This window comes from Astyanax mexicanus, chromosome 6, assembly GCF_023375975.1.
Source record: "Astyanax mexicanus isolate ESR-SI-001 chromosome 6, AstMex3_surface, whole genome shotgun sequence".
Classification (NCBI taxonomy): Eukaryota; Metazoa; Chordata; class Actinopteri; order Characiformes; family Acestrorhamphidae; genus Astyanax; species Astyanax mexicanus.
Window position 1 is genome coordinate 56,226,213 of NC_064413.1, and position 27,836 is coordinate 56,254,048.

The 27,836-nt window shown below is 36.5% G+C and overlaps 1 protein-coding gene across 1 annotated transcript; it reads right to left on the reverse strand.

Moving 5' to 3' along the window:
- Window positions 1–130: 130 nt before the first annotated feature.
- Window positions 131–27,836, reverse strand: LOC103039674 (calpain-9). The gene is made up of 10 exons (XM_049480085.1): window positions 27,680–27,836; window positions 20,145–20,379; window positions 17,449–17,518; window positions 11,289–11,407; window positions 9,620–9,753; window positions 8,975–9,149; window positions 3,632–3,706; window positions 2,891–2,976; window positions 1,881–1,955; window positions 131–1,249 (listed from the first exon to the last, which is right to left on the reverse strand). The coding sequence occupies exons 2-10, from the start codon at window positions 20,367–20,369 to the stop codon at window positions 1,171–1,173; spliced, it is 1,038 nt and encodes a 345-aa protein (XP_049336042.1). The 5' UTR covers window positions 20,370–20,379; window positions 27,680–27,836; the 3' UTR covers window positions 131–1,170.

Consider the following 27,836-nt stretch of genomic DNA (forward strand, 5'->3'; position numbering starts at 1 on the left):
CACAGTCTATATATATATATATATATATATATATATATATATATATATATATATATATATATATATATGTTTAGTTTCTATGGTTACAGTTTGATGTTGATTGTAATGTGTAATGAAGCACAGCGCTGGGTCTGGGTTGGTAATGGTTTATTAGGATGAGTGATGATGATGAGGATGATGATGATGATCAGGGCAGAGTGAAGGTGATGATGGAGGGATTATCTGTAAACTAAAGGGTTAATAATGATCTGCAGGGTTAAATACGCTGGGGTTAAATGTGTTTATCTGGAGGTGAATGTAGATTATGTAAATCAGAGCTGAGGGGATTTGCTGTGTATGATCAGGCACGTTTAATTATCCAGTGATAAAAAGCAATTTACGGACATAGGGAGCGGTTAGCGATGGGTTAGTTTGTGCTGGGTTAGCTTTAAGCACTAGGTTAGCGCTGGGTTAGCGTTTAGCGTTGAGTTAGCAGTTAACACTGGGTTATCAGTTAACACTGGGTTATCAGTTTGCACTGGGTTAGTGGTTTGTGCTGGGTTAGCGTTTATTGGTTATTGATGGGTTAGCAGTTTGTGGTGGGTTAGTGTTTAGCACCATGTTAGCAGTTTTTGCTGGATTAGCATTTAGCACTAGGTGGGCGCTGGGTTAGCAGTTAGTACTGGGTTAGCGGTTTGCACTGGGTTAGCGCTTTGTTAGCGTATTGTGCTGGGTTATGGTTAGCACTGGGTTAGCAGCTAAGACTGGGTTAGCAGTTAGCACTGGGTCAGCGGTTTGCGCTGGGTTAACAGTTTGGGCTGGGTTAGCGTTTAACGATGGGTTAGTGGTTTTCGCTGGGTTAGCAATTAGCGGTTTACACTGGGTTAGCGTTTGGCACTAGGTTAGTGGGTTTTCACTGGGTTAGTGATTAGTGATGAGTCAGTAGTTAGTGGCTTGAGCTAGGTTAGCATGTAGCACTAAGTTAGCATTTAGCGCTGAGTTAGCAGTTTGTGCTGGGTTATCTTTTAGGACTAGTTTAGCACTGGGTTAGTGGTTAGCACTGTGTTAGCAGATTGCACTGGGTTAGCATTTAGCGCTGAGTTAGCAGTTTGTGCTGGGTTATCTTTTAGGACTAGTTTAGCGCTGTGTTAGCGGTTAGCACTGGGTATGGCAGGACTTAGAAACAGGAGGTTATTCATCCAGGAAGGTGGAGCTGATGCAGCAGATATCCAGATCTGAATAATATTTGCAGAAATCTTTCATCGACATCCTGCAGCAGAAAAAAACAGATTCAGATTCAGAAATCAGATTTATTTCCCCTGAATCCACAAATAAAACCAGTTCTTACAAACAGCGCTAGATCTGTACAGCAGCTTTTACTCAGATTAATCTCAAAATAATAAAAATTAATAAAAACACAATTCAACAGTTTTCACTGTTTTCACCCATGTAAATAGTAGCAGAAACTAAAAAAATCATAGTGGACACCTAAATTATAATTTATATTAGATACTGAATGATTCAAAGTGGATACTGAATAATGGTTTAAACGTATGTTACAGTTTATAATAGTCACAGAATCAATCATAATAGATATTGAATAATTCATAGTGGATCAATAATTGGATAAACAGATACTGATTAACAGCAGATACTGTTACAAAGAAAAAGTCAGAAGAATTCATAGTGGACACTAAATTATAATTCATAATGGATACTGTAGTACTGTAGTATTCTGTAGTAAATCCTGTATCAAGTCATACTGGATACTGAAAAACAGGTAATGGAATTTGTGATGGGTAATAAATAATAATTAAACCCAATCAGTTTTTATTCCTATTATAATAATTATAATATGATAATTAATGGTTAATGATTTAGATTTGATGTGATCTGCTTACCAGAATTCTCCATCGTTTTTATTGTCCAGCCAGCGTTTACGATCCTCCTCACTCACCTGTTTCCACAGAGAAGACCTGAACAAACCAAACAAATCAAATAAAGAACAATATATTATGATAATTCATATCTGTGTATTAATTTATCGACCTTTTACACTTAGTGAGCTCCTCTGAGCCGAGCTTTCTGGATTTCTATACAGATATTTTTGTGATTAGTTGATTTAAGTTGATTTATATGATTTAAGTTGGAAAAAATGAAGAGAGCACTTCAGTTTCTGAATCAGTTTCTCTGAATTTGCTATTTATAGGTTTGTGTTTGAGTAAAACGAGTCAAAAGAGTAACTTATCATTTTTAAGTGATCTCTTATTTTTGTTCAGAGCTGTATATATGCTACATTATTTACAGCTTTAGTTGCTGAAATTCAGATTAACAACAGGATGGTAAATGTGCAGTTAAAAAGATTTCACTTGATATATTGAATTAAATAGTTTTACGGTATTTAATTGCCATAAGTAAGTAATAATTAAGTAATAATAGTTAATTAGACTTAAAACTTTTGTTATTATGCTGAAATTCTTATTTTCTGTTATATCAATTGTTTTGCACTTGTTTTTATTGTCAAGTAATTAAACAGATTTGTATTTAGTCTTCTTTTTAAATATAATATAGATTATTAAATATATATTTGCAATACTTTACATTTTATTTCTCAATTTATTTATGTTTTTTAAAGTGAACAGTATAAAGAGTTAGCAGCTCAGAAAATTAGCCTTGTTCTTAAAGCCTACAAGAAACGGTCAATAGTAAAAGACTAAAATCAGATATTATAAATTGACTCAAAGATCTTTGCTTGAGATCTACACGCGGCCACAAAACTCAAAATAGCTGAGTGATGTTTGGAAATATGCAGTTTTAAAGCCTAAGTTGAAACTAATTGTGTGTTTACAGTGTCACTGTGTTGTCAGTAATGTAATGTTTTAGTGTATTACAGATTTACAGTGTAACTTACTTATCGCTCCAGTTTTGGTTCCACTCTCCTTCTCCCCACGGGTTAAAGATCCGCACCAGTTTAACCTCTTTATTCGGAGTCTTTACCTGCTCACACAACAACACTCACTTTCAGTTTTAGTTTTATTATTTTTCTCTGTATACAGAATAATAATTATTTATTCTGTTTATTTTACTGCTTTTAATATTTTAGAGTAACAGTGAATCTGAACAAAAAAGGTTTACTCCAATGATTGAACTTTTTACATTAAACATTTCTCTTATTTGTAAAAACAAAAAAAAGCTTTTTAATTGAAAACAAATATATAATATGTATAATATTTCTAAAATAAATCCACACTGTCACAGACGAGGATGGGAAAATGGAGTTGCAATAAGTGCAGATATTCATTTATTAAAGAAAAAAGTTAACCAAATGCAAAAATCAGGATGGATAACGCAAAAACAAATAAACACGGCTAAAAAACTCAACTCAAATACAAATATAAGACTAGGAAGACAAGACTAAGAAAAATACATAGATTAAGTAATTAAGAAACAACAGAGACCAGGCAAAGACAACAAACAAACAAACAATCTGACAAAAGACTTAAGAGGAACACTGAAATAAAAGGGCTTATAAACAAGCAGAGGGTGAGGAACACCTGGGGCAGGAAACTAGGGGGCAGGGTAACAAACAAAACATCAGGGAAAACAGATGATAGGGCGGGGCTAAGACGTGTAGAAGTGTATTGAGGTTTACCTTGGTGACTCCAGTGACGGTGTAGGCGTGGCCCTGAACTATACCATTGGGTAACACTGTGTTGGCGGATGTCGGCTAAAATAAAATCACATAAAATCAATAATCAAAGTGTTTAATCAGTAATAATATACAGAGAAATACACAGAGAGGGGCAGATGAAACAATAACTGTAAAAATGCTAATTTGAATTATTCCTCAAGTAAAAGTAAGAAAGTATTTAGGAAAAACACTTATAATATAATATAGTATTATATAATATACAGTTGCAAGAGTAAAAAGTATGTGAACTCTTTGGGATTATACTTGTGTTTCTGCATAAATTGGTGATTAAATGTGTTCTGATCTTCATTTATATCACAACAATAGACAAACACAGTCTGATTAAACTAAAACCACACAAACAAATTATATATTTGCATGATTTTATTGAATACAGCATGTTAATATTCACAGTGAGAGTAAATAGCAGTGTGCTTTGAGTTTACTTGATTATCCTCTGCTTGTAAGGTAGGCTGGCTTTAAGATACTTTTAGCTTAATTCTGTTAGAACTGTTTTTGTAATCTTGGGCTTGTTGGGACTTGTTGATTTGGGTAGCTGATTCAGGTGTGGTTTCTGGCTAGTTAAGGTGTGAATTAGAGAGGTGTGGCTAACAGCCTGCAGTTGTTGTTTGTGCAAGGACTCTTTGACTCTTTGATAAGCAAATTTGAGTCTTTCAATTTCAAATCAAACAGTAAAACTTAAGATTTGACAATGTGCTTCCAAATTCCTACTCTCATCTCCTGCAACACCCGTAGACACCGGCATCAGGGCAGAAACCGCAATCCTAGCAACCTGTTGTACCCACCTAGTTCATTAAGTTCTCAGGTGTTGGTGCATGGGGGACTCTGGAATTGTCATTCTGCAGTTCTGAAGGCTGACTTCATCACAGCTTTTGCCTCTGCTCAATCTCTGGACTTCCTGGCTCTGACTGAGACCAATCTCTCCTATCCCGATTTTCAACAGAGGTAACTGCTGCAAAATCCTCTTTCTACAAAAGGAAACTGGAAGAATCAGCATCTGACCCTCGCAAACTCTTCACCATCTTCTCATCTCTTCTAAACCCTCCCACTCCTCAACCTCCCACAACCCTCTCCCCGGATGATTTTGTCAACTCCTTTGAGGAGAAAGTAGCAAATATCCGCCAATCCTTTCCCCCTGCCTCTACCCTTCCCACCAAGCTCTATCTTCCACATTCTACCTCTCTGTCTCAATTCTCTCTGCTTTCCACAGATGAAATCCTTCATCTTCTACATTCTAACAATCCAACCACTTGCCCACTTGACCCTTTACCATCTTCCCTCTTTCAGACAATTGCTCCTGACCTCCTTCCGTTCATCACTCACATCATTAACACCTCTCTATCATCTGGTCATGTTCCATCAACTTTTAAGACTGCCAGAGTGGTTCCTATCTTGAAGAAACCAACTCTAGACAGCTTGGACGTTGGCAACTACAGGCCAGTTTCTCTCCTCTCTTTCCTTTCCAAAGTCCTTGAGCGTGCTGTCTACAACCAACTTTCTCTCTTTCTCACTCAGAACAATCTTCAGGATCCAAACCAGTCTGGCTTCAAACCTGCACACTCTACTGAAACTGCCCTCATTGCAGTTACAGAGAAGCTTCATGCAGCAAAAGCTACTAACCTGTCATCTGTTCTGATTCTGCTTGATCTCTCTGCTGCTTTCGACACGGTCAACCACAGCATTCTCCTTTCCATCCTCACCAGCCTTGGAATCACTGGCTCTGCATGGCAGTGGTTTGCATCGTACCTGGAGGACCGTTCCTACCAGGTAACTTGGCAAGGGGCAACATCTGCTCCATGCAGACTCTCCACTGGGGTTCCACAAGGCTCGGTGCTTGGTCCTCTTCTTTTCTCACTCTATACTCGCTCTCTGGGTGAAATAATATCTTCTCATGGATTCTCATACCACTGCTATGCTGATGACACCCAACTAATCCTTTCATTTCCTCCTTCCGACACTCAGGTTTCATCCCGCATCTCAGCATGTCTCAATGATGTCTCGATGTGGATGAGTTCTCATCACCTAAAACTCAACCCCAGCAAGACTGACCTTCTGTTCATCCCAGGAACTACAAGCCCTCACAACAATCTCTCCATCTCTTTCGAGAACTCACTGGTCACTCCATCGGCAGAAGCAAGAAGCCTCAGTGTAGTAATGGATGACCAGTTATCGTTCTCGAGCCATATTGCAAATCTGACTCGGTCATGCAGATTTCTCCTGTACAACATCCGAAGAATTCGACCGTTTCTGTCTCAGGATGCCACTCAGGTGCTTGTGCAGTCTCTTGTCATCTCAAGACTTGACTACTGCAACTCTCTACTGGCTGGTCTTCCACTGCGAGCCACCAAACCACTACAGTTAATTCAGAACGCGGCAGCACGACTCGTCTTCAATCTTCCGAAGTTCAGTCATGTGACTCCTTTGCTGCGTTCCCTCCACTGGCTTCCTGTTGCCGCCCGCATCCGATTCAAAACCCTGACGCTGGCCTACAAGGCAAAAAACGGACCAGCACCTTCATACCTGATGGCGATGGTCAAAGCCAGATCTGCACCAAGAGCTCTTAGAGCTTCCAGTACGGCTCGGCTCGAACCTCCATCACTCAAAACACACAGAAAACAGACATCCAGACTCTTCTCTGTGCTGGCACCAAGGTGGTGGAATGAACTTCCACTGGATGTCAGAACAGCAGAGTCACTCGCCGTCTTCAAACGTCGACTGAAGACACATCTTTTCAAAGAGTTCCTAAACTAATAATAAAAAAATAAATAAAAAAAATGGTTTCCTGTAGCTGCAGATCAGACCTGCAGAACGGTCAGGAGGAATTCTGGATCATTCCTCTTCACTAAACTGTTTCAGTTCAGCTATAATATTATGGGATATCTGGTGTGAATCGCTCTCTTGAGGTCATGATGCTGCAGCATCTCAGTTGGGTTCAGGAGGTCAGGACTCTCCAGAAGGAGTATTTATTTATTTTCTTCTGTTAAAGTCGTTCGGTTGTTGATTTACTTCTTCTATGTTTTGGGTCGTTGTTCTGTTGCATCATCCATCCTCTGTTGAGCTTCAGTTTTTCAGTTGATGACGGCAAAATCCGTCCAGACCCTGAGACAGCAAAGCAAAGCAGCCCCAAACCATGATGCCCCCTCCACCATGTTTCACAGTTGGGATGAGGTTTTGATGGTAATGGTGTGCTGTGCCTTTTTTCTCCTCACACACTGTGGTGTCCTCCCATGAACTCCATTCTTGTTTTATGTTTTTCTTATTGTAGATTTGTCAACAAACATGTTAGCATGTGCCAGAGATTTCTGTATTCAGTCTTCAGCTGACACTCTAGGATTCTTCCTCACCTCATTGATCATTCTGCGCTGTGCTCTTGCAGTCATCTTTACAGGACTTTACCACGTCTAGGGAGAGTAGCAGCAACAGTGCTGAACTTTCTTTCTTTCTTCACATGAACATCAAAGCTTTTAGAGATACTTTTGTAAACCTTTCCAGCTTCATGCAAATCAACAATTATTGATCGTAGGTCTTCTGAGAGCTTGATCTTTAGTGTGAGGCATGATTCACATCAAGCAATGCGTCTTAAAAACAGCAAACTCAAAACTGGTGTGTGTATTTTATAGGGCAGGGCAGCTTTAACCAAAACCAGCCTCCAATTAGCTCTTAGTAAAGATGATCATTAGCTCTAGAGGTTTAAATACTTTTATCCCTTCACTGTGAATATTAACATGCTTTAATAAAACCATGCAAACATATATATAATTTTGTGTGTGGTTTTAGTTTAAGCAGACTGTGTTTGTCTATTGTTGTGACGTAAATGAAGATCAGAACACATTTAATGACCAATTTATGCAGAAATCCAAGTATAATCCCAAAGGGTTCATATACCGTATTTTTCGGACTATAAGGCGCGCTTAAAAACTTTTAATTTTCACAAAAATTGACAGTGCGTCTTATAATACGGTGCGCCTTTTGTATGGATTTTACACGTCAGGTTGTAAGGAGCAGTAAACACACACTCCGTGCAGCGTTATAGAGAGTTTCAGTGCTATACAGAGTACAGAGCCGTGCAGCTCCGAGGCTGAGCAGCAATAGCATTAGCTAGATGCTAACCGCTAAGCTAGCTAGCTTATTCACTGAGATCAGTATTATCTAAATTTTACTCGTCAGGTTGTAAGGAGCAGTAAACACACACTCCGTGCAGCGTTATACAGAGTTTCAGTGCTATACAGAGTCCAGAGCCGTGCAGCTCCGAGGCTGGAGCAGCAAATAGCATTAGCTAGCTTATTCACTGTTCAGAGATCAGTATTATCTAAATTTTACCCGTCAGGTGTAAGGAGCAGTAAACACACACTCCGTGCAGAGCCGTGCCGCTCCGAGGCTGGAGCAGCAATAGCATTAGCTAGATGCTAACCGCTTAGCTAGCTAGCTTTTTCACTGTTCAGAGATCAGTATTTTCTAAATTTAGCACTTTTAATACTGCTGGAGCAGTATTATTAGAGTTAGATGCTAATCGCTAAGCGTTCACCGTTCAGAGGTGAGTTATCGGCCTGTAAGTCTGTGCTGCTTTGCCTGGCTAGCATTAGCTAGATGCTAAGCGCTAACTCTCTCAGAGGTGAGTTTTATCAGCCTGTAATCTGCTTGTTTACCGTGTTAAAACAAGCTACGGGGGACGAATCGCTAGCTAATATCTCACTGTCTTACCAGAACACGCAGGATTACTCAGTGTAACGCTGTCGTTTGAGTTTGGGTTAACTTTACTAGTTTAGGTGACTAGCTAGCGTGCTAGCAGATAGCTATGCTAACGCTGGTGCAGCAAGCCTTAGTGGACATCTGGAAATCTAAGCTTACGGTAAATAAACTGAAGCACGTTACTCACCCAAATAAACAGTTTTCAGGAGAGGAATCTGTGTAGATTAATATCCAGCACTCGTTTGACTTTGAAAGAGCTATATTTTGTATACTGAGACGCTCCACCGGCAAGCGACCACCCCCGGTGGGGGAAGGGAAACATGGCGCCACCCCTGTTCACTTTGATATAGGCACCCTTTCTAGTGTCACTTAACGCGCCTTATAATGCGATGTGCCCTATGTATGGAAAAATAGCAGAAAATAGGCGTTCTTTGATAGTGCGTCTTATAATACGGTGCGCCTTATAGTCCGAAAAATACGGTACTTTTTTTTAAAAAACTGTAGACTATATTTTAGATTTATTTATTTATATAAATATAGAGTATTTTGTAGAGTGGGCAGTGGGGTATTAGGGTGTATGTGGTGTTTAATTACCCCTGGAGGAGTTCCACAGCCCATGAGGGCTCCACACCGGGCTGCTTTATCCATCAGATCCCACAGTATATCCGGAGCTTCACCCAGACTGAAGAACTTATGCACTCCCCCGGTGAAAGCCTTCAGAGCGTCTGATATAAACCCGCCGTGCAGCGCCGCGTACGAACCACAGACTCTAAAAAACAAGCACTGAGATCATCATTCCTATATTCTGTTTTTATATTCATTCATTAGGACTTCCGCTTGTAATACAATCAATGTACCATCACTAGGCAGCATCACATCACGCTCTGAGGAAAGCACCGCATCCCCAGCTCTGATACATCAGCTAACAGACGCCTGTACCAACCAGCATCACAATGAGAGGACTACCTGAAGCCTAAACTTCTGGAGAACATCCCTGAAGGAATTTACATTTCATTTCATCCATTATAAACATGCCCTCAACATCAGGACTTTCTAACTGCTATCGTACCCATTTTAGGGCATTTATCACACCTAAAGATCACCTTCAGATCAGAATCCATGCATTGTGCGTTTCATTGTGTTCTGTACATTTAGTTTGGTTAGTTTTGGTTTCACAATCCATGGTTCCACAAATCTACAGTTTAATACAGTTAGTTTTACGGATGTGAGGAGACCTACTTGGCGTACGCTTTCTCCAGCAGTGCCGGCCAGAACTCATTCCGAGTCTTACAGTCGAGAAAAATCAGCTCTCCATCAATCGTCGGCAGTTTATCATCAATCACAACATCGATCCACTTCCCAGCCTTCCAAAACTGTCAGATAAAAATGAGAAAATGTAAGAAATAAAATTAAATAAATTAAATAAACTTTATGCGGTTTGAGACACATACGGGTAGTAATACGTACTCGCACAGAGAAAATGCAAATGTAAAAAAATTATTTAAACGATCATGCAGAACTTGTCTGTAATAAAAGAAAATACCTCTTAATTAAAAAATTACAGTTATCTAAATCAGTTGTTAACTATAAAAATCATTGAGATCAAAAGTTTAACTAATTAACAAAGCATTTTACAGCCTGATCTGGGCAAATGTTAATCAGTGATCAGGGACCCTACACCAATTCAGCTTGATTTAGGGCAGTGTGTCAGTGTGTCTTTGCTATCGTAACGACAGGAAAAGTACACCTTACGCAGCTTGAAACTTACAAAGTACATTACATTTCCATTTCCATTTAAGGTATTTAGCAGACGCCCTTATCCAGAGCGACTTACAACAGTGCTTCATTGTTTACTTCAAAATATCCATTGTTAGTTTGTAGACTAGGATCAAGAGATACACAGAGCTCAATCATGTTTAGAACCCTAGGAGATTATTATTTTTTTTATGATTAGTTTAGAAACTCTTTGAAAAGATAAGTCTTCAGTCAACGTTTGAAGTACATATACTAATTCTCTTAATTAATTGTGAGTGTGGTTAATTTTGGGCGTAACTTGAAATAAACAAATCAGAGTGTCTCTTGCTCTTCATTCCCTTTAAGAGTCAGATGATCTCTGACTTTGGCGGACTGCTATTTTAACGGTGAGCTCTAGGTTGTATTCAGTCAGTGGAGCTCCTGTGTTTTCTGTTACCAAGATAAACAAGCAAAACTCCAGAAATGTACCTGAACACACCTCATTTCCAGAACACCACACCCATCAGTGTAGATATATTCAGAAGCTCTGCGGCTGTTTAAACCAGGCAGGAGGAAGGAGTTAACCCTTTCAATCCTGAGTGATGTTAAAGTGATGTAACTATATAAAAATACTGTTTTGTACCAGTAATGCACACAAAATGAGATACTATAATACCATAATATAAAATCCAGTTAAATCATATATATATATTTTTTTCTTTTTTTTTAATAGCCATTGTATTGGAAGCCTTTGTTTAATGTTTTAATTTTATATTTGATATAAACATTTTTATGTAAAACAAACATAATTAAAGTGTCTGAATCACATAATATTAGTAAAAATAGCAATTTTAACTTTGCCTGGTTGGCTTTAGAGTGCTGCCATGCTCTAATGCCTGAGCTGCCATTTCATTGGCTTGTAAACTTGGTCATTAGCTCTATTCTAATGGACAAAAGCTAGCCTCAATTAGTGTAATGTGCAACGCAACATTACAAAAAGGAAATATATTATGTCCATTGTAATGGACACAGGGTTTAAAGGGGTAATATACACTGTTGGTGGGGTGTAAGATAGCAATGAGCATCGCAACTTTCCCCAACGTTCTGGTGAGAAACTCATGCTGGTAATAATAAATAATCCTGTGTAGTGATAATAGTGATGTACAGTATTCACCCTGAAGTGAAAGACTCCCGGATAACCCGGTCCAAACGCCTGATCAACCGGAACGATCTTATCCATGATTTCCTTCTGAAACGTGATCGCTCCGATCGCAGCCAGAAACCAGCAGTTCCCTGAAGAACAGAGTGAAGATCAGAAATATGGTAAAAACAAAGGATTTCATGAGATTTCCTAACCTTTTTAACTTTCTTTACAACACTGACCGGTGTTTCACTGCTGTTAAAAGCCACAGCTTTCAGTGCAAAATAATAATATAGTAATTTATTATTATAACAAAAAAAATATCTTCATTCTCAGATGTGTAGATTACATCTGACACAAAATGTTCTTACCTTGCCTTGTAAAAGAAAAGTGTATTTAAGTCTATATTAAAAAAAAATACTTAACATGGAAAAGTACATACTTTTAGCATAAAAATTAATATGTACTTAAAAACATACTAAATGTACTAATTTGAAACAACATCTGGTAACTTATTACAACTTAAGTATATTTTAATTGTAATTAAGCTTTATTTAAACACAACATAGAGCATTAGATTGAGCTTTTTGTGCTTTTTCGTATACCTCCTGTGGACTTAATTTAATTTAAACATATTGCTTATTTTTTTTAAATACATTTTTTGGAAATACAGAGAAAGTATATTTAATATGTATGATTTATTAAGTATAATAAATTGAAAATGCACTTTTAGTATTCTTTACTTAATTTGAACATACTTTTAATGCTCTTATGTATACTTTCTTTTCATGAGGGTAGACACTAACAATATGCTGTTTTTAATACGTCTGTTTTAACAGAGCAGTAAAAGCTCGTTGAAAACCTGTTTATACAAGTAAAGCTACAGGAATCTTTAGAGGAATTTTTTTGGGACAGCTGGGATTATTATCACTATCATACCACAGAGAAAACCCTTGTGGAAAAAAGAATACTTAAATTATGCTGATGTACTACTTGTTTATAGTTAATATTATATAATTTTACACTGAATTTATACTGAGTATACTAATCATATGTTATTTTTGCCACTATTTCATACACTTTAAGTATATTTGTGTGAGCTGTCCGACTGAACATTAAAACATGTTAAAAGTGTGTTTAAAGTATAAATCTAACAAATACATTTAAACATAAAAACTAAAGCAAGATATCTCATTACCAGCATTAGTTAAACATAGGTAACGTTTTAAAGTATAGTTTTAACACATAAAAAGTTAATCAGCACAGTTTTAGTTAGTATGAGCAACAAATTGAACTGAAGTACAGTTTTATTGCAGAAATGTAGTTAAAAACAGAGTTATAAAAAGAAGTTTTATAAAATAATACTAGTTTTTCATTAAGCACATCGCCAGTACACAATAAGCACAGTTAAATAAAGTATACTTTTTTTAATAGTAAACTGAAATACAGATTAAGTAGGTAAATGTATGTATAGGGGAAAAAATATATACTTTATTATCCCCATATAGTTCAAATACACTATTATTATATTTAAATATACAGCTTTTTCACGAGAGAACACACTTCTGTCACTACTCTACAACCCAATACTGGGGTTTTATACGCCTCAAATTTTCAAAATGTTCATTTTTACCTGCTCTAGAGATTCCTATTGCATAAAGAGCCTTTAATCTAGGGCTGTCCCTAACGATTATTTTTTAAACGATTATTCTAACGATTATTTTTTTCGATTAGTCGACTAATCTATTCATTGAGAAACATATTTAAATAATTATTTTACGTTTTAAAGCAAACGATAAATTACTATATTTATATATAATAACAACAACAACAACACAAGCCTACTAAACCAAACCCCACACTTATAATCACTTACATGTACAGCACGTTGTTTAGCTCTATAACGCTAAAAATGGATAAGCTCCCATACACCACAACCGTGTGTTGCACTGTTTTCTGTGACCGCTAGATTTTGTGACCACTGGCAAGTAGTTCTCAGCAGACCGTGAGCACTGGCCGATTCGAAACGTGTTCGTTTCTAATGTTTACCCCGACTGGCCAAAACGGTTAAGTTTAGGGCTGAGGGTAAGGTGTAGGTATAGAAAGCTTCCGTTTTGCCAATGAACGCTCATAACCGTGAGCACTGGTCACAAAATTCCGACGGTGACAGAATACGGTGTGACACCGCAGCGCCGACGGCGCTAGCTAAAATAACTTAAGGCAGCTAGCTTAGCTAAACACCTGAACTTATGAATAATGCTACTGTTTCTGGAAACTGCGAAATGCCATGCACAAATATAAACCAAAACTGTATAATTTCTGCCTGTGGCAGGTTTAAAACCTTTGGTAGACAGCCTTAAGTCTTTTTAAGGACACCCGCGGAGACCCTGATGTAAACGGTAACTTACTGTGTGACCCTGTTGACATAGTGCTCCTGGATGTTTGCGCTTCAAGTGCTCCTTTTGCACGTATGGCAGAGGACCACATTGTTGCCCTTTTGCGTGAAATGCTCCCAAACTTTAGATGCCCGCTGGCGTTTTTTTGTAGCTGGAGATTGCTCTCCGGAGTCCAAGCTCTCTAGAGCTTAGATTCTCTGCCCGAACCCGACATGACCCGAGGCCCGCCCGTAAATCCGACCCGGGCTCCAGAAAATAGTCCGAGATGTAGGCGTCTGTTTTTTAATTATATTTTTATTTTAAAAAAAAATAACGAAAACTGAAAGTGAAACTAAACTAATTTATTTATAAGCGCTGTTTTCACTACCGCAGTTCTACAGCGGGGGTGTTGTGCCGATTCTGTCCGCGAAGCGGGAGTCAGATTCAGCAGAGAGTCGGATTCTGCACAAACGCGGCGGCACCTCGCGGTCCGCGGTGTCAGTTGTAAGCGCTCGCGCTAGCCGCAAAATACGACAGAAAACACTGAGGGAGCTGCAGAATTATGAATGGGACTAGAATAGGAGCACGAGGAGATCAAAGAGAACCTTCACCTGTGAGTAGCTCACATCAGAGCACGCAAATCTCTCTCTCTCTCTCTCTCTCTCTCTCTCTCTCTCACTGTGTCTCTCTCTCTCTCTCTCTCTGTGTCTCTCTCTCTCTCTCTGTGTCTCTCTCACTGTGTCTCTCTCTCTCTCTCTGTGTCTCTCGCACGTGAACTCCTCCGCGTTTGATATGCAGAACTGTGTTTAGCTGTTCTTAAAAATCATTTTAATTAAATAATAGTTCTATGCTTCTATGTTACCGTGTTAATTAACATAATTCTGATCATATTTCGCTCATTAAAACAGCCCGAAAACAGCCAGTTGGAATTTTTGGGCCCAATCTAACCTCTAATGCTCTCCACAGGCGCCGCCATGTTTACGACGCGCCGACGCACGTTATGCAAATCGATGTATTTTTGTAATCGATGACGTCGATTATGTCGACGCGTCGCCCCAGCCCTACTTTAATCATCTCAGCTTCTAATGAGTCATCTCATTGGTCCACACAATAAGCCCGTCAGCCAATCAGCAGGAAGCTGGCTGTAATTATGTAATTAGGTGCTTGGTCTTGCAGCAGTGTGCAGTGAGAGATCACAGAGACTCAAACACAAGCTTCACAGTTCTTAAATAGTTCAGTGTGGACTGCAGGGTGGTTTTCGAGTTCGAGTCTGTGATGCAATGTAAGTTAAAGTTTTTAATTTACCTGATTTTCGCTTTGTTCCAGTTAGCTACTACCTCTAACAGCACGTAGCCTCATGAGTTTTATTATATACTAGTGCACCTCATAACAATAGACTGTCTTAAAAAATTTAAACTTATTTATTTCAGTAATTCAGAATGTTTAAGATGTGAAATTTATATTATATAAGTGTATTACACACAGAGTGATCTATTTTAAGTCTTTATAGACCACTGAAAACGTGTCTAAGAGGTTCAGATCAATGGAAAAAATTAATGGGCTTTTTATAAACTGACCTCTGTCACATTCTGTGGTAAATAAATAAGTTCAGAATCCTGTACGTTTTATTCTGTGTACATTTACCTCCTAAATATCACTGGATCCTCTGAATTACAAGATCGTTTGATTAGAGTCGTAATGCTAAAATGCTAAGTTAGCTTTAAGCTAATGCTACAGCGCAGCTGCAGAAATCGGCAGGGGACTCTTTTCAGCGCAACACCAATAAACTCCTGCCGTGTCATGTTTTGGATTATTATTTTTCTTCACATTTAGGATCATTAAAGCATTTAAACAGGTGAAAACACTTTCAGTGTGGTGATGTTAAGCAGTGTAGTCTGTGTTAGAGCTTTAAAATGCAGATAATAAGAGAAAGTGAGCTTTTACTGTTCAGAAGCACGGTCAATAATTTATACTAATTACAGACCAGCTGATCCAAATAATCAACTAACTAACTATCTCACAATCTCACCCTCACTGAGGAGAGCTGAGTGATACAGCAGGAAAACTAGCATTACAGAGTTACTCCAAAACCACAGAGCTAACCCTACTAAACCAATCTTAACGTGGCTTAATGTACTAAAACAATCAGCCAGAAACACCAAACATCCAAACATGTTGGATCAGCTGTATGTAATATGCTGTAAACCTGCATCCGGAGTTCGCTGGTGTCCCTTGCTTATCTCTGCAGCTGCGCTGTAGCATTAGCTTAAAGTTAGCATTTTTCTCAGTACGACTCTTAAACGATCCCTTAATTCAGAGGTAAATGTACACACAATAAAACGTACAGGATTCGGAACATATTTATTTCCCACAGATATCAGTGTCTCAGAAGATTGTAATATTATATAAGACCAATTGGTATGTTTGGCAGTGTGGGCAGTGTGCCAAATCCTGCTGGAAAATGAAATCCACATCTTCACATGGAAACTTCACACTAGACCTCGAGCAGTTTGGACTGTGTGTCTCTCCACTCTTCCTCCAGACTCTGCTCCCTTCATTTACTTTAAATGAAATGTAAAATGTACTGATGATCAGTGATGGTGATGTCATGTCTGTCATCTGCTGGTGTTGATCCACTGTGTTTTATTATCAAGTCTAAAGTCAGTGCAGTTTTGTTTTCCCACAAAATCTTACAGCACTTCATATCTTACAGCTTCCCTCTGCTGAAAACAACTTTTATAGAGATGCAGATTTCATTTTTCAGCAGGATTGTCCACATTGCCAAAAGTACCAATTGGTCTTATATAATATTCTAATTTTCTGAGACACTGATTTTTGGGTTTTAATTGGCTGTAAACCATAATCATCAACAATAGTGCTGGACGATACGATATTTATATCACGATATATTCCTTAATTTAGGTCGATATGATATAATTTCGATATCAATATAAATACTTTGAAGGCCTCAGAAAAACTGCTAAGAATCCCTGCAATGGAAATCTGTACAGTACTGTCTGAAATTTTAATTTAAGTCTTTAAAGCCTCCTCTCACAAAAACTTTAGAAATACTTTAGAAATAAAAAATGGTCAGAATAAATCAATGCTGCATGTAGCAAAATAAAAACATGACCTTTGAACGCCGAACCACTGAATTAGACCTGCAACTCAACTATTTATTCTGTTTAATCACTTGTGGAAGCGTCAGGTGCACTCATTCTGCTAGGGCTAGGGTCGGTTTTGCTTCGTCGCGGGTGGGTTTTAGGTGCGGAGAGGAGCGGAGCCGAGATCTGCTCGGTTAGGGTTGGTTTCGCTTCATCGCGGGAGATTTTAGGTGCGGACCGGAGCGGAGCCGACCCAGGTCTAGCCTAGCCTAGCCTATCTTATCTGGCTACGTGCCTGTATGATTGCGTCATCACGCACTGACGTAGACCGGCACGGAGGCTGATTGTGTTCAGCGCTGCAGTGAACTGACGCCGCTAAAATTATTCTGTGAATAATAAATATCGATATGCCACAAAAATGATATCACCGTTATTGAAACATTTCTTATCGCGATAAATACCGATATCGAAATATTGTCCAGGCCTAATCAACAATAAAATAAATAAAGGTTAAAATATATCAATCTGTGCTTAATACATCTATATAATATAAGTTTCACATTTTCAACTGAATTACTGAAATAAAGTTTGAACATTTCAATGATATTGAAAAGTATGTTTGAGGGGAGATAAGCCAACATTGGGCGCTAGAATAAAAACTGTATGATAAATTTAAAGTTATGTTTTAGTGAATATGAAACATTGTAAATTTACCAAGTTCTCCTTGAGCGAAGTCAAACCTGGACTCTCCATCAACAACCAGACGCGGGTCCTCCACCAGTTCCTATTAAAACAGCATCAGCGGATAAATCACACGTCAGTGTAGGAGTCCCAGATCATATCTGACTGATTTCTCTGTGAATCAGAGCAGTTCTTCAGTAATAAATCTCTCGCTGTGTGTGAGGAACACTCTGAATTCCTCAGGCAGTGAGCTGCTGTCAGTGATGAGGTAGATACAGGTTTAAACCTGCTCTATATGATCACTCCAGTAAAGCACACATTTTTATTTAGGTGCTGCCAGGGCTGTAGCACACTGTGTTTTTCTGTGTTGTATTATATGTATTGTGCTACATGTGTAATAAAATGAGAGAGAACTGATTATGTGTCATTAACTCGTTAACCAATTAGTCTGCAATTCTGATTGTCAGGGGCATAAATGAAAAACTAAAAACTGTAGAAAATAATAAATCAATTTCTTCTTTACAGTAAAATAGTAAAAAACGAAATAATACAGTTTTATGCCCAATTTATATTTTAGTCCTTTCTGTTTTAGAGAAAAGGCATGTTGTAGAATTATCCTGAGGTAAAGGTAACTTAGCTAGGATGCTAATATAACTGGCTAACTGGAGCTAAAGCTAACTTTAGCCACATGGTGCAGTTACTGTAGCTGAACAACATTTAGTTAATTTTAAAGTTACTTTTCTTTTTTACTTAAGCAAATACAGTAAAACTGCAAGTTAACCACCGTATTAAGTTACAGGCTAGTTAGCAAATGCTAGCTGTACGCTAGCTGTGTAATTCAGTTATAGTAAACAAGCAGTACAAAAATGTGTGACTGTTTTTAAATTTAAGACAAACTTGTTGTTGATTTTGAGTAAAACAAACTTAATGTTTCAAATTTAAAATAATAAAATATAAAAATGTAAAATAATCACACTTGGTCTTAAGATGAAAGTTTTTATAGGGGATAATTAAATGTAAATAAAAGAATGAATATAAGAAATGTAAAATGCAATTACAATTATATTCGCAGTGTTGATTAAAATACTAGTATATACTTTATTTTAAACGTCTCAGCTGGGCAGCACGATGTACCAACCGAATGAGTTGTAGGTGTATCCATAGATGGAGCATCGACTGATATAATTAATGTGTGTATTTATGTATATATGTGTATATATCTATATATGAATCTTAATTGATACATTGTTATACTGTTGTGTAGATAGAGCACAGTGTTGTGTTAATTGAGGTAAAGTTTAGATAGTATTAAAGGGTTAATAGCGTGGTACTCTGTATGTAGTATATGTTTTAAAGTGTGTGGTGAGTTGGTAGTAAAAGCGTGTGTGAGCAGGCAGATCTACAGGGTATAAACTTGCTGCAGCTTGTTCTCAGAACATCCTGATCTAAACTAAACCTACATTCTCTACAGCTCAGTATAGTTTATAATGACTCAGGGTCTTTATTTCTGCTGTTTTCGGCACTTTGACACAATTGACTCATTAATAAAACTTCAGAAGTAGCAGTTAGTGCTGGCAATAATGAAGACAGGCTGTATGAATCGCTGAGTACTCTAACAAATCAGTTTATTATCAGATTACTGCAATTAACTGATTATTTAAGTACTCACGTTAAAATCTTAAGTCTAATAATCTAAAGAGCTGGATTTGAGCTCAGTAATCAGATTTCTCAGTGAGTGTATATACTCTTAACCGGAGTACTCTGTGATGTCTCAGTGCGTTTTTATATATATATATATATATATATATATATATATATATATATATATATATATATATATATATAACCGGAGCATTCTAGGATTTGTCAGTGCGTGTATATCTCGGATTTCTCAGTGTGTGTACATATACTCTTAACCGAAATATTCTGAGATTTTTTTCAGTGCGTGTATATATATACTCTTAACCGGAGTTTTCTGGGATTTTTTTCAGTGTGTGTATATATACTCTTAACTGAAGTATTCTGAGATTTCTCAGTGTGTGTATATATACTCTTAACCAGAGTATTCTGGGATGTCTCAGTGTGTGTATAAATACTTTTAACCAGAATATTCAGGGATTTTTTCAGTGTGTGTACATATACTCTTAACTGAAGTATTCTGAGATTTCTCAGTGCGTGTATATATATATATATACTCTTAACCGGAATATTCTGGGATTTCTTAGTGCGTGTATATATATACTCTTAACTGGAGTATTCTGGGATTTTTTTCAGTGTATATATATACTCTTAACCGGAGCATTCTAGGATTTGTCAGTGCGTGTACATATACTCTTAACCAGAGTATTCTGGGATGTCTCAGTGCGTGTATAAATAATCTTAACCGGAGTATGTGTATGTATATATATAATATATACATACACATACTCAATATACACACACACACACACATATATATATATATATATAATTTGTGTGTGTGTATATTGAGTTTATATTGAGTTTTGCTCTGATTCACGTAAACTAGGGGATTTGCGTAAATATATTGATTCGTTTATTTACTCTTAACTATGATGTTCTTAATCAGATTATGAAGTGAATGTAAATGCAGTCATTTTTTATAGTGCAGTTTTGGTTCATGTTTTCATAAGTTTACTATGATTACAACTGTTCCTGAGTTTATATGATTGTTTTTACACATTTTTACGAGTTGATAAATGCTAACGTACCGAGGGCCTCATCCACACCAGTTTATCCATCTGCTTTTTGGAGAGCAGGCCGGAGCCGATGGAGCGTTTCTGTGGGGGGAATTTCTCATCGATGAATTTCTCTTTTGTGTTTGTGTATTTCTGCTGCAGCTTCTCGAAGTCCTGACTCTGGAACTTCACGAAGGTGAAGGAGCTGCTAGAAGCTGCAGAGCCGTTAGTGCGCCGCTTCTTCCGAGCAGGAGCCATCAGGGTGAGTCTGAATTAAACAAAGTCAGAGATATGATTACATGTAGAAATCTGCACACAAAATAACTTTAAAATACATTTTATTATTAATCATAGCGTATTCTACATTGACCTAATTACAAAAGTAAGATATGTAATTAAAAACATTAATAAAAACTACTTACAACACTGAAAAAATAACATTTGTTAACAACTCTCCCCACTCTCTAACTATAAACTTTACCATAAAATATATAATTATTAAAATCCTTCAGAGATGTCATTTATTTTTTGCATTGTTGTGTGACTTCAAATCCCATCTATTCTTTAACAATATATTATCATAATAAATCCATAATATTTAAGTTAAAATACACATTTTAGTTGTGTTCCTGTGTTTCACTCAGTCCTGTTACCGTAACACATTACCCCTGAATCTAAAACATCGGGAACATTCTACAACAGGACATGACATCTACAACAGGAAGTGACATCTACAACAGGAAGTGACATCTACAACAGGAAGTGACATCTACAACAGGAAGTGACATCAGGTGGTTCTTCTTCTGAAGATCATGGTAAGACCAGAATTAAGTTCCCTCATTAGTTTTTCTGTATATTTGATCTTATTGTAACGATGACTGAGGAACTCAGTCTCAACACTCAGTCCTGTTACCTACATTCATTCTTACATCTTATTGGTTTAATTTTAAAATACTGATTTTGGGAAAATCACTAGAATGCGCTCAGTCCCCTGGTTTATAGATTTTTTTTTAATGGGAATGTTAGTTAGTGTAAACGAGTTTTTCAATTTCTGTTTGGTTCATCATTTGATCAATTTGTTTAGTAAATTGCATGTAAATGTTCAGTGTTCTTAAAAAAAAAATTGCTTTGCAAATTTTAGAAAAGTACAATGTGCATGCATATATACTGATTTTTTTTTAAATAATTGATAAAAAATAATTGATAATTTTAAATAATTGATAAATATCAATTATTTATCACAAACAGAAACGCTTTCTTAAAAGAAAAATCAAAGGAATTAGTGGACTTGATTTTAAACATGCTTTTTAAATGTCACATGACTTTTTGTAAACATCTTCTGATTAGAAACCCTGTAAAAATGAAGTAAAGCTGCCTGAGATTGAGCAGTATATGTTTTAAATATTTAAATATGTGTGTTATTATAAAAATAAGTTTAATTTAAGTTACAACAAGCAAATGGCCCCCATTGGATGGAATAGCCCTTATATAGTATATGTACAGTTATTTTTCCTGTTGATCAGTAGTTGGGATGCTGGGGTGGTAAAACAGGTTGGTGTGGTATAGCAGGCTGGTACTGTTACTCTGATACTCAGACTACAACACTCTCTAATAGCCGTACACTTTCCCACTTTTAATGGTGCTGTAATCATTATCATCATCATTATTATAGTCTGATTATTAATGGTGTCATATAATCGGATCTAATGTTTCTGTTAAATAAGGTACACTAATCACAAACCTCCTGATCACAAACCATCAAACCACCAAACTGAACTGCTTGAATTTTTGTCATTTAGAGCATTTATTTACAGAAAATGAGAAATGGCTCAAAACAAAAAAGATGCAGAACTTTCAGACCTCAAATAATGCAAAGAAAACAAGTTCATATTCATAAAGTTTTAAGAGTTTAGAAATAATCAATATTTGGTGGAATAATCCTGTTTTTTAATCAGTTTTCTTCATGTATCTTGGCAGCATGTTCTCCTCCTCCACCAGTCTTACACACTGCTTTTGGATAACTTTATGCTGCTTTACTCCTGGTGTAAAAATTCAAGCAGTTCAGTTTGGTGGTTTGATGGTTTGTGATCATCCATCTTCCTCTTGATTATATTCCAGAGGTTTTTAATTTGGTAAAATCAAAGAAACTCATCATTTTCAGGTGCTCTTTTATTTCAGAGCTGTATATGGTGACAGTAGTAGTAGTAAAAGAACGTGTTGTGCTGGATTTTGGAGAATGTGTTTAGGGGGGCTGGATGATGCTGGTGGGGGTTCCGTGTGTTTGGGTGTGGACACAGACAACACCCTCTACTGAAACCATTCATTGTTTAGAACAATAGGCACTCCCACTGAAACTCGCCTAAAGAAAAGAAACAGACTTTTTGGTGAAACTACCCTCAGTTTGTGGATTATGTATGAGCTCTGTTGAGGGCATTGATAGCAGGAGAATTGTAGAAATTTTAAATAAATATAAAGTCTGGGAAGAGGCAGAAATTTAGATTTAAGCTCTTAAGACCCTGTGTCCTCATATGAGGACATTAAATTACTGCTTCCCTGCACCATAAAACAAAACAATTGGGTTTTTGAAACGTCCCTAGGATGATGTCATGTTTAAAAGACAGACAGATAGATAGATAGACAGATAGATAGATAGACAGATAGATAGATAGATAGACAGATAGATAGATAGACAGATAGATAGATACAATTGGGTTTTTGAAACATCCCTAGGATGATGTCATGTTTAAAAGACAGACAGATAGATAGATAGATAGATAGATAGATAGCAACAATACAATAAGAAATATATTTAAACATGAATTGAACCACAGAAGTATAGAAAATATATAAGGCTATAAAAAAACTACTATACTAGGTAAAGATCTATCTGTAAACGGAGCAGTGCAGTAGATGTTGCTAATGAAATCTAAAAAGCGTGGCCACGACTTATTAAAGTGTGGGAATGAGATTGTGATGGGTGGTCAGGGCTCCACAGAGACTAGTGTATTTATGTACCAAAAAAAAATAAATAAATCTGCATTTCTGTCAAATTTTAGCAAGATTTGGAAGCTACAATAAAATAGAAAACTAAATAAACTACTGTTTTTATACTAGTTTTAGGTGCTACCAATCCAAAATAACTAAAATTAAAAATGCGCACCAAGCAAGAGTGTGGGTCTCAGGAGGTTAATTAAGATTTTGATTTAATAGTGTATTTTAAGTATTTAAAAGTGTATTTTAGTATACTTTTAAAAGTATACTTTACATGGTAAAGTACATACTTTTAGCATTAAATACATAATACATGTACTATTTCAGAACAACTTAAGTATATATAAATTAAGTATATTTTAATTGTAATTAAGCTATATTTAAATACAACATAAAAGCATTAGGTTGTGCTTTTGAACGCTTTTTTCATATCTTCTGTGAACCGTGAGATTTGAGTTTGTGTTTTTAAGCATCATTTTTTGAATACACTTGAAGTATATTGTAAATGTACTAATTTGCTAAAGAAAAAGAGTGCATTTTAAACAGTATTTAATGCCATGACATATAATTTCTATCAAAACACTGTTTAATTTGTATTGTCACTGAGCATATTAAATAAAAAAATGCATTTTTAGTATTCTTTACCTAATTGAACATACTTTAAATACTTTTAGGTATACTTTTTTCACAAAGGAAGCTTCAGCACCTCGGCCTGATGCAACAGCTTCAAGCTGGAACTCGTCCCTCCCATCACCAGCCATCCGTAACCTTCATTCTGTAGTCTGAGAAAACCAACACCTCTCTGACACTTTATTGGAAACACCCTCACAAAGGAGGAAAACACTAGAGAGTGCTGCGTATTGTTTTAAGGTTACGTCATAGACTTTCTGTACAAAATGTGCCTCAGTGTGTGTGTGTGTGTGTGTGTGTAATTCATACTGGAGAAGAACTCTTACTCAACACACACTGAGGTGTGGATTTTATTTTCTGACTGTATCAAGCTTTATTCAAAAATAGAAAATGGGGTATACAACTTTAGCATTTATTTTTCCCATTTAGTATAGAGAAAATAAAATTTCAACCAATTTTAATTATTTATTTTAGAATTTTATATATACATTTATTTATTTTTTTTTTTTTTTTTCAGGTTACGTCATAGCCTTTCTGTACATTATGTGCATCAGAAGAGCTCTTACCCAACACACTGAGCTGTGGAGTAAATCCTAAACTCACACTCAGAAGAAAGATCTGTGATCTTATTGAAATTAGGAGTCATATCATAATGATTACTAGGGCTGAACGATTAATTGCATTTGCGATAATCTCGCGATATTTTAAAACGCGATTCTCTAACCGCACTGGCTGCGATTTGACTGATCACGTGACTTGGGAGCGAGCCAAGCCGAGGACGAGCGGAGCATACCCGAGCAGAAGGCAGGGAGGTGGAGAAGTGAAGTCAACACAGCGCACTTTAGGGCGTTTTCACACCAGCACTATTTGGTCCGGTTAAAACAAACTCTGGTCCGTTTGTAACTTTAGTGCGGTTCCATTGAGCAGGTGTAAAAACAGTAATCGCACTCGGGTGCGGATCAAAAGAACCGGACCGAGACCAGCTCCTCTAGGTACCAAACAAACTCTGGAGCTGTTCGCTTGTGGTGAGAACGTGATCCGGTCTCGATCGGATCCACCTATTAAATATAATCCATTTATTTGAGCTAAACTGCTGATAAAGCAAGCACAGTTTAAACTGATATATTAGCCAGATAACGCTAATTACCACTGCTGTGAACAAACACTGTGTCCATGCACGCGCTGCATTCACTGCTCTGTTTATTATGTATAAATCTGCGCTGCATTCACTGCTCACAGCCGCGTGACTCTGTTTATTATGTATAAATCTGCGCTGCATGCAGAAACACTGTGTTTGAAAGTGCAGCGTTTCAGCGTTCAGTGTTAAAGCACAGATATTTGCGCTGGAACACAAAATCTTCTCGCTGTATTTACTTTTTTCGTATATTTATATTTAATGTACTCCCGTGTCAGACAGCTCTGACCAATCAGAGGACACAGGCTGCTCGCGTGGTTTATTGATGCAGTTTTGGTGCGTTTACATTTATGGCTGTGGGAAACCAGACCGAACAGAGCGAGAAAACGCTCCAAGTAAACGAACTCATTAGAAACGAACTACAGGTGTGAACACGCCCTTGTTGCACAATGGCTTCAGGCTCGAAGGAACACATCAGTTGTGTAGAATTACTTTGGCTTTAAAAAAGAAGATGCTGCTCAACGTCAGGTACTGTGCTAAACGTGCCTTGCTACTGTTGCTACGACGTGAGGTAACACTACAAACTTTTTTCAGCATTTAAAAAAACACCACAAAGCCTCGTGTGGTATTTGCAAGGCTAAAATGCCAACGACCAGTGCTGCGTCTTCAAATACAGAAAATAACGAGTTGGTTAAAGCAGATTCTCTTTATGTTTTTTGCACTTGAATTTTTCATGATGTTACTAGCTGGAGAGCAGTAAGTTAAATTTTGTATATCTATTGTTTTTCCTAATTAAAAAAAATGGTGAAAAGGAAAAGCTATTTATCTATTTATTTTTCTATAAAAAAAAACAAATGGTGAAAAGGAAAAGCATAGATTTTTTTGCTTTATTGTTATCTGTGCTTTAAGTAAATCTGACATTGTTTATTATTAAACAGATTGATTTATTGCTTCTGTTGTTGAAAAATACTTGAGAAGACAAAAAAATCGCATTTTAAATCGCAATCGCAATTTATAGATAAAAAATTGCAATTAGATTATTTTCCAAAATCGTTCAGCCCTAATGATTACACACCCAATATCTGCACTACTGATATACTCGCACTGTCAATACGCACTTTAATTCCCCAAAAACTGTGAACTTTAAGGACTTACGCACTCATTCACTTTACCAGCCTTAAGCTATATACCATATACCATATTTGCACTACTGATATATACTATTTATACTGTCATTCCATCTCAATCACCATCAATATTGCACTATTGTCTTACGTATGTTTGTGTCTTGTTGTTTTGTACATATAGTGTCTCCCACTCTTTTATATTATATATCTATATATTTTTTTACTTATATTTATATATCTATTTCTCCCCACACTACTGCACCTTGTTTTTGTCTCATGTATGTCTATTTGTGTCCCTGCTGTATTGTACACATAGTGTCTCCCATTCTCTTTTATTATATCTATTATCTGTACTTGCTGTAAAATTGGGAAGGAGAGTAACGTAATTTCAATTCTCTGTATGTCCTGTACATATGCAGTACTGACAATAAAACTACTTGATTTGACTTGATTACAGATACACCCGTTCCAATACCAGTTTCATTGCATTATATTTGTGCATCAGAATCTGATATAGAACTGATATCATTGTTGAATTATTGATCCAGGCTTGTTGGAGAGAGCCTGGTTCAATAATTCAACAATGATATCAGTATCTATTTATTTTTTCATTTCAGATTTTACAAACAGAATTTTAAGAAAAAATAAAAGTTGAATCTCTCAATTTTCAGATTTGTCCTTTTTTGTGTCTTGTAACACATATATGATGTTATAATCCAACTTTAAAAATGCAAATATGGAAAAATCAGAAAATAAAGAGAAAAAAAATCAGAAAATGAATTTTTCCATTTGTCCTAGGTTGTGAGGGGCGGAAATAGAAACAGATGAATTGACTTTTTGCATTTCGCCTTAAACTGTTAGAAAATTAAATAATTAAACATTACACTGACCATAGATACTGTAGACAGACAGACAGACAGACAGACACTTACTTTATTGATCCTGAAGGAAATTTAGGCATTTTGTTTAGACATTAATGCAACATAGTTTTGTTACATGATGGATCAGAAAAATCTGAAAATTAAGAGGATATACTTTTTCCCATTTTTCCTGAAATTCTAATTTTGAGGTATAGATATAACAAAAAAATAGAACATTGAAAAAACTGATTAAAAAACTTCTATTTCTTCTATACTACACCAAATGATAAGAGTTAAATAATGAATAAGTTTTACCCTCAGTTTTCTGTTTTGGAATTTAGATTTTGGAATGTGATTTAGAACACTTTTTTTAATTATGTTTTTTTTGTACTGTTTAGGGATGTTTTTTTTTTTTTTGGTTTTAATAAAAAGGTCAATATAAAGTATAGAATATTACACACACAGGTTTATAATGCAATAGAAATAAAATATTTTAGTTAATTGGATTTATTTGCTATATAGATTTTATAGTAGAATATTCTACTAAATATTCTAATCCTCTTTTCGGTGCGTTACAGAGATTAAACAGCATTCCTCAGTGTTTTTTTTTTCTTCACTGGAGATAATTCAGGTCTGAAAGGGTTAAATTGTCAGATGAATGAATTTATAAATGTTACACTGATCCTGAGAAGTTTAGCAGTTTACTCAGACTGAATAGAAACTAGCAAAGCTGTATAGCATAGAAATAATAATTAAACTGCATTAAATATTAAAAAAAACCATGAATAAATGAGTGTAAAGAGTAAAGTTGAAGTTGTTTATTACCTGTATTCTAGCTGCGGTTCTGTAGTGATGATCAGCTGTACTGAAGGTTCTCAGGTGGTCCCGGTTCTCCTCAGGTTCTGCAGGTACGGGCCTGGAGCTGCATTCCTCACAGCAGTGTTGGTCTCAGAGTGAGAGTCTGAACTGGCAGGGTTTTGCC

Excerpts from the sequence above, each read along its gene's own strand:
- LOC103039674 (XM_049480085.1), bottom strand. The coding sequence starts at position 20,369 with ATGGCTCCTGCTCGGAAGAAGCGGCGCACTAACGGCTCTGCAGCTTCT. Across the intron at positions 17,519-20,144 it reads TGGTGTGGATGAGGCCCTCG|GAACTGGTGGAGGACCCGCG; the intron begins GTACGTTAGCAT and ends CTGTTTTAATAG. Across the intron at positions 9,754-11,288 it reads CGGGAGTCTTTCACTTCAGG|TTTTGGAAGGCTGGGAAGTG; the intron begins GTGAATACTGTA and ends TTTATCTGACAG.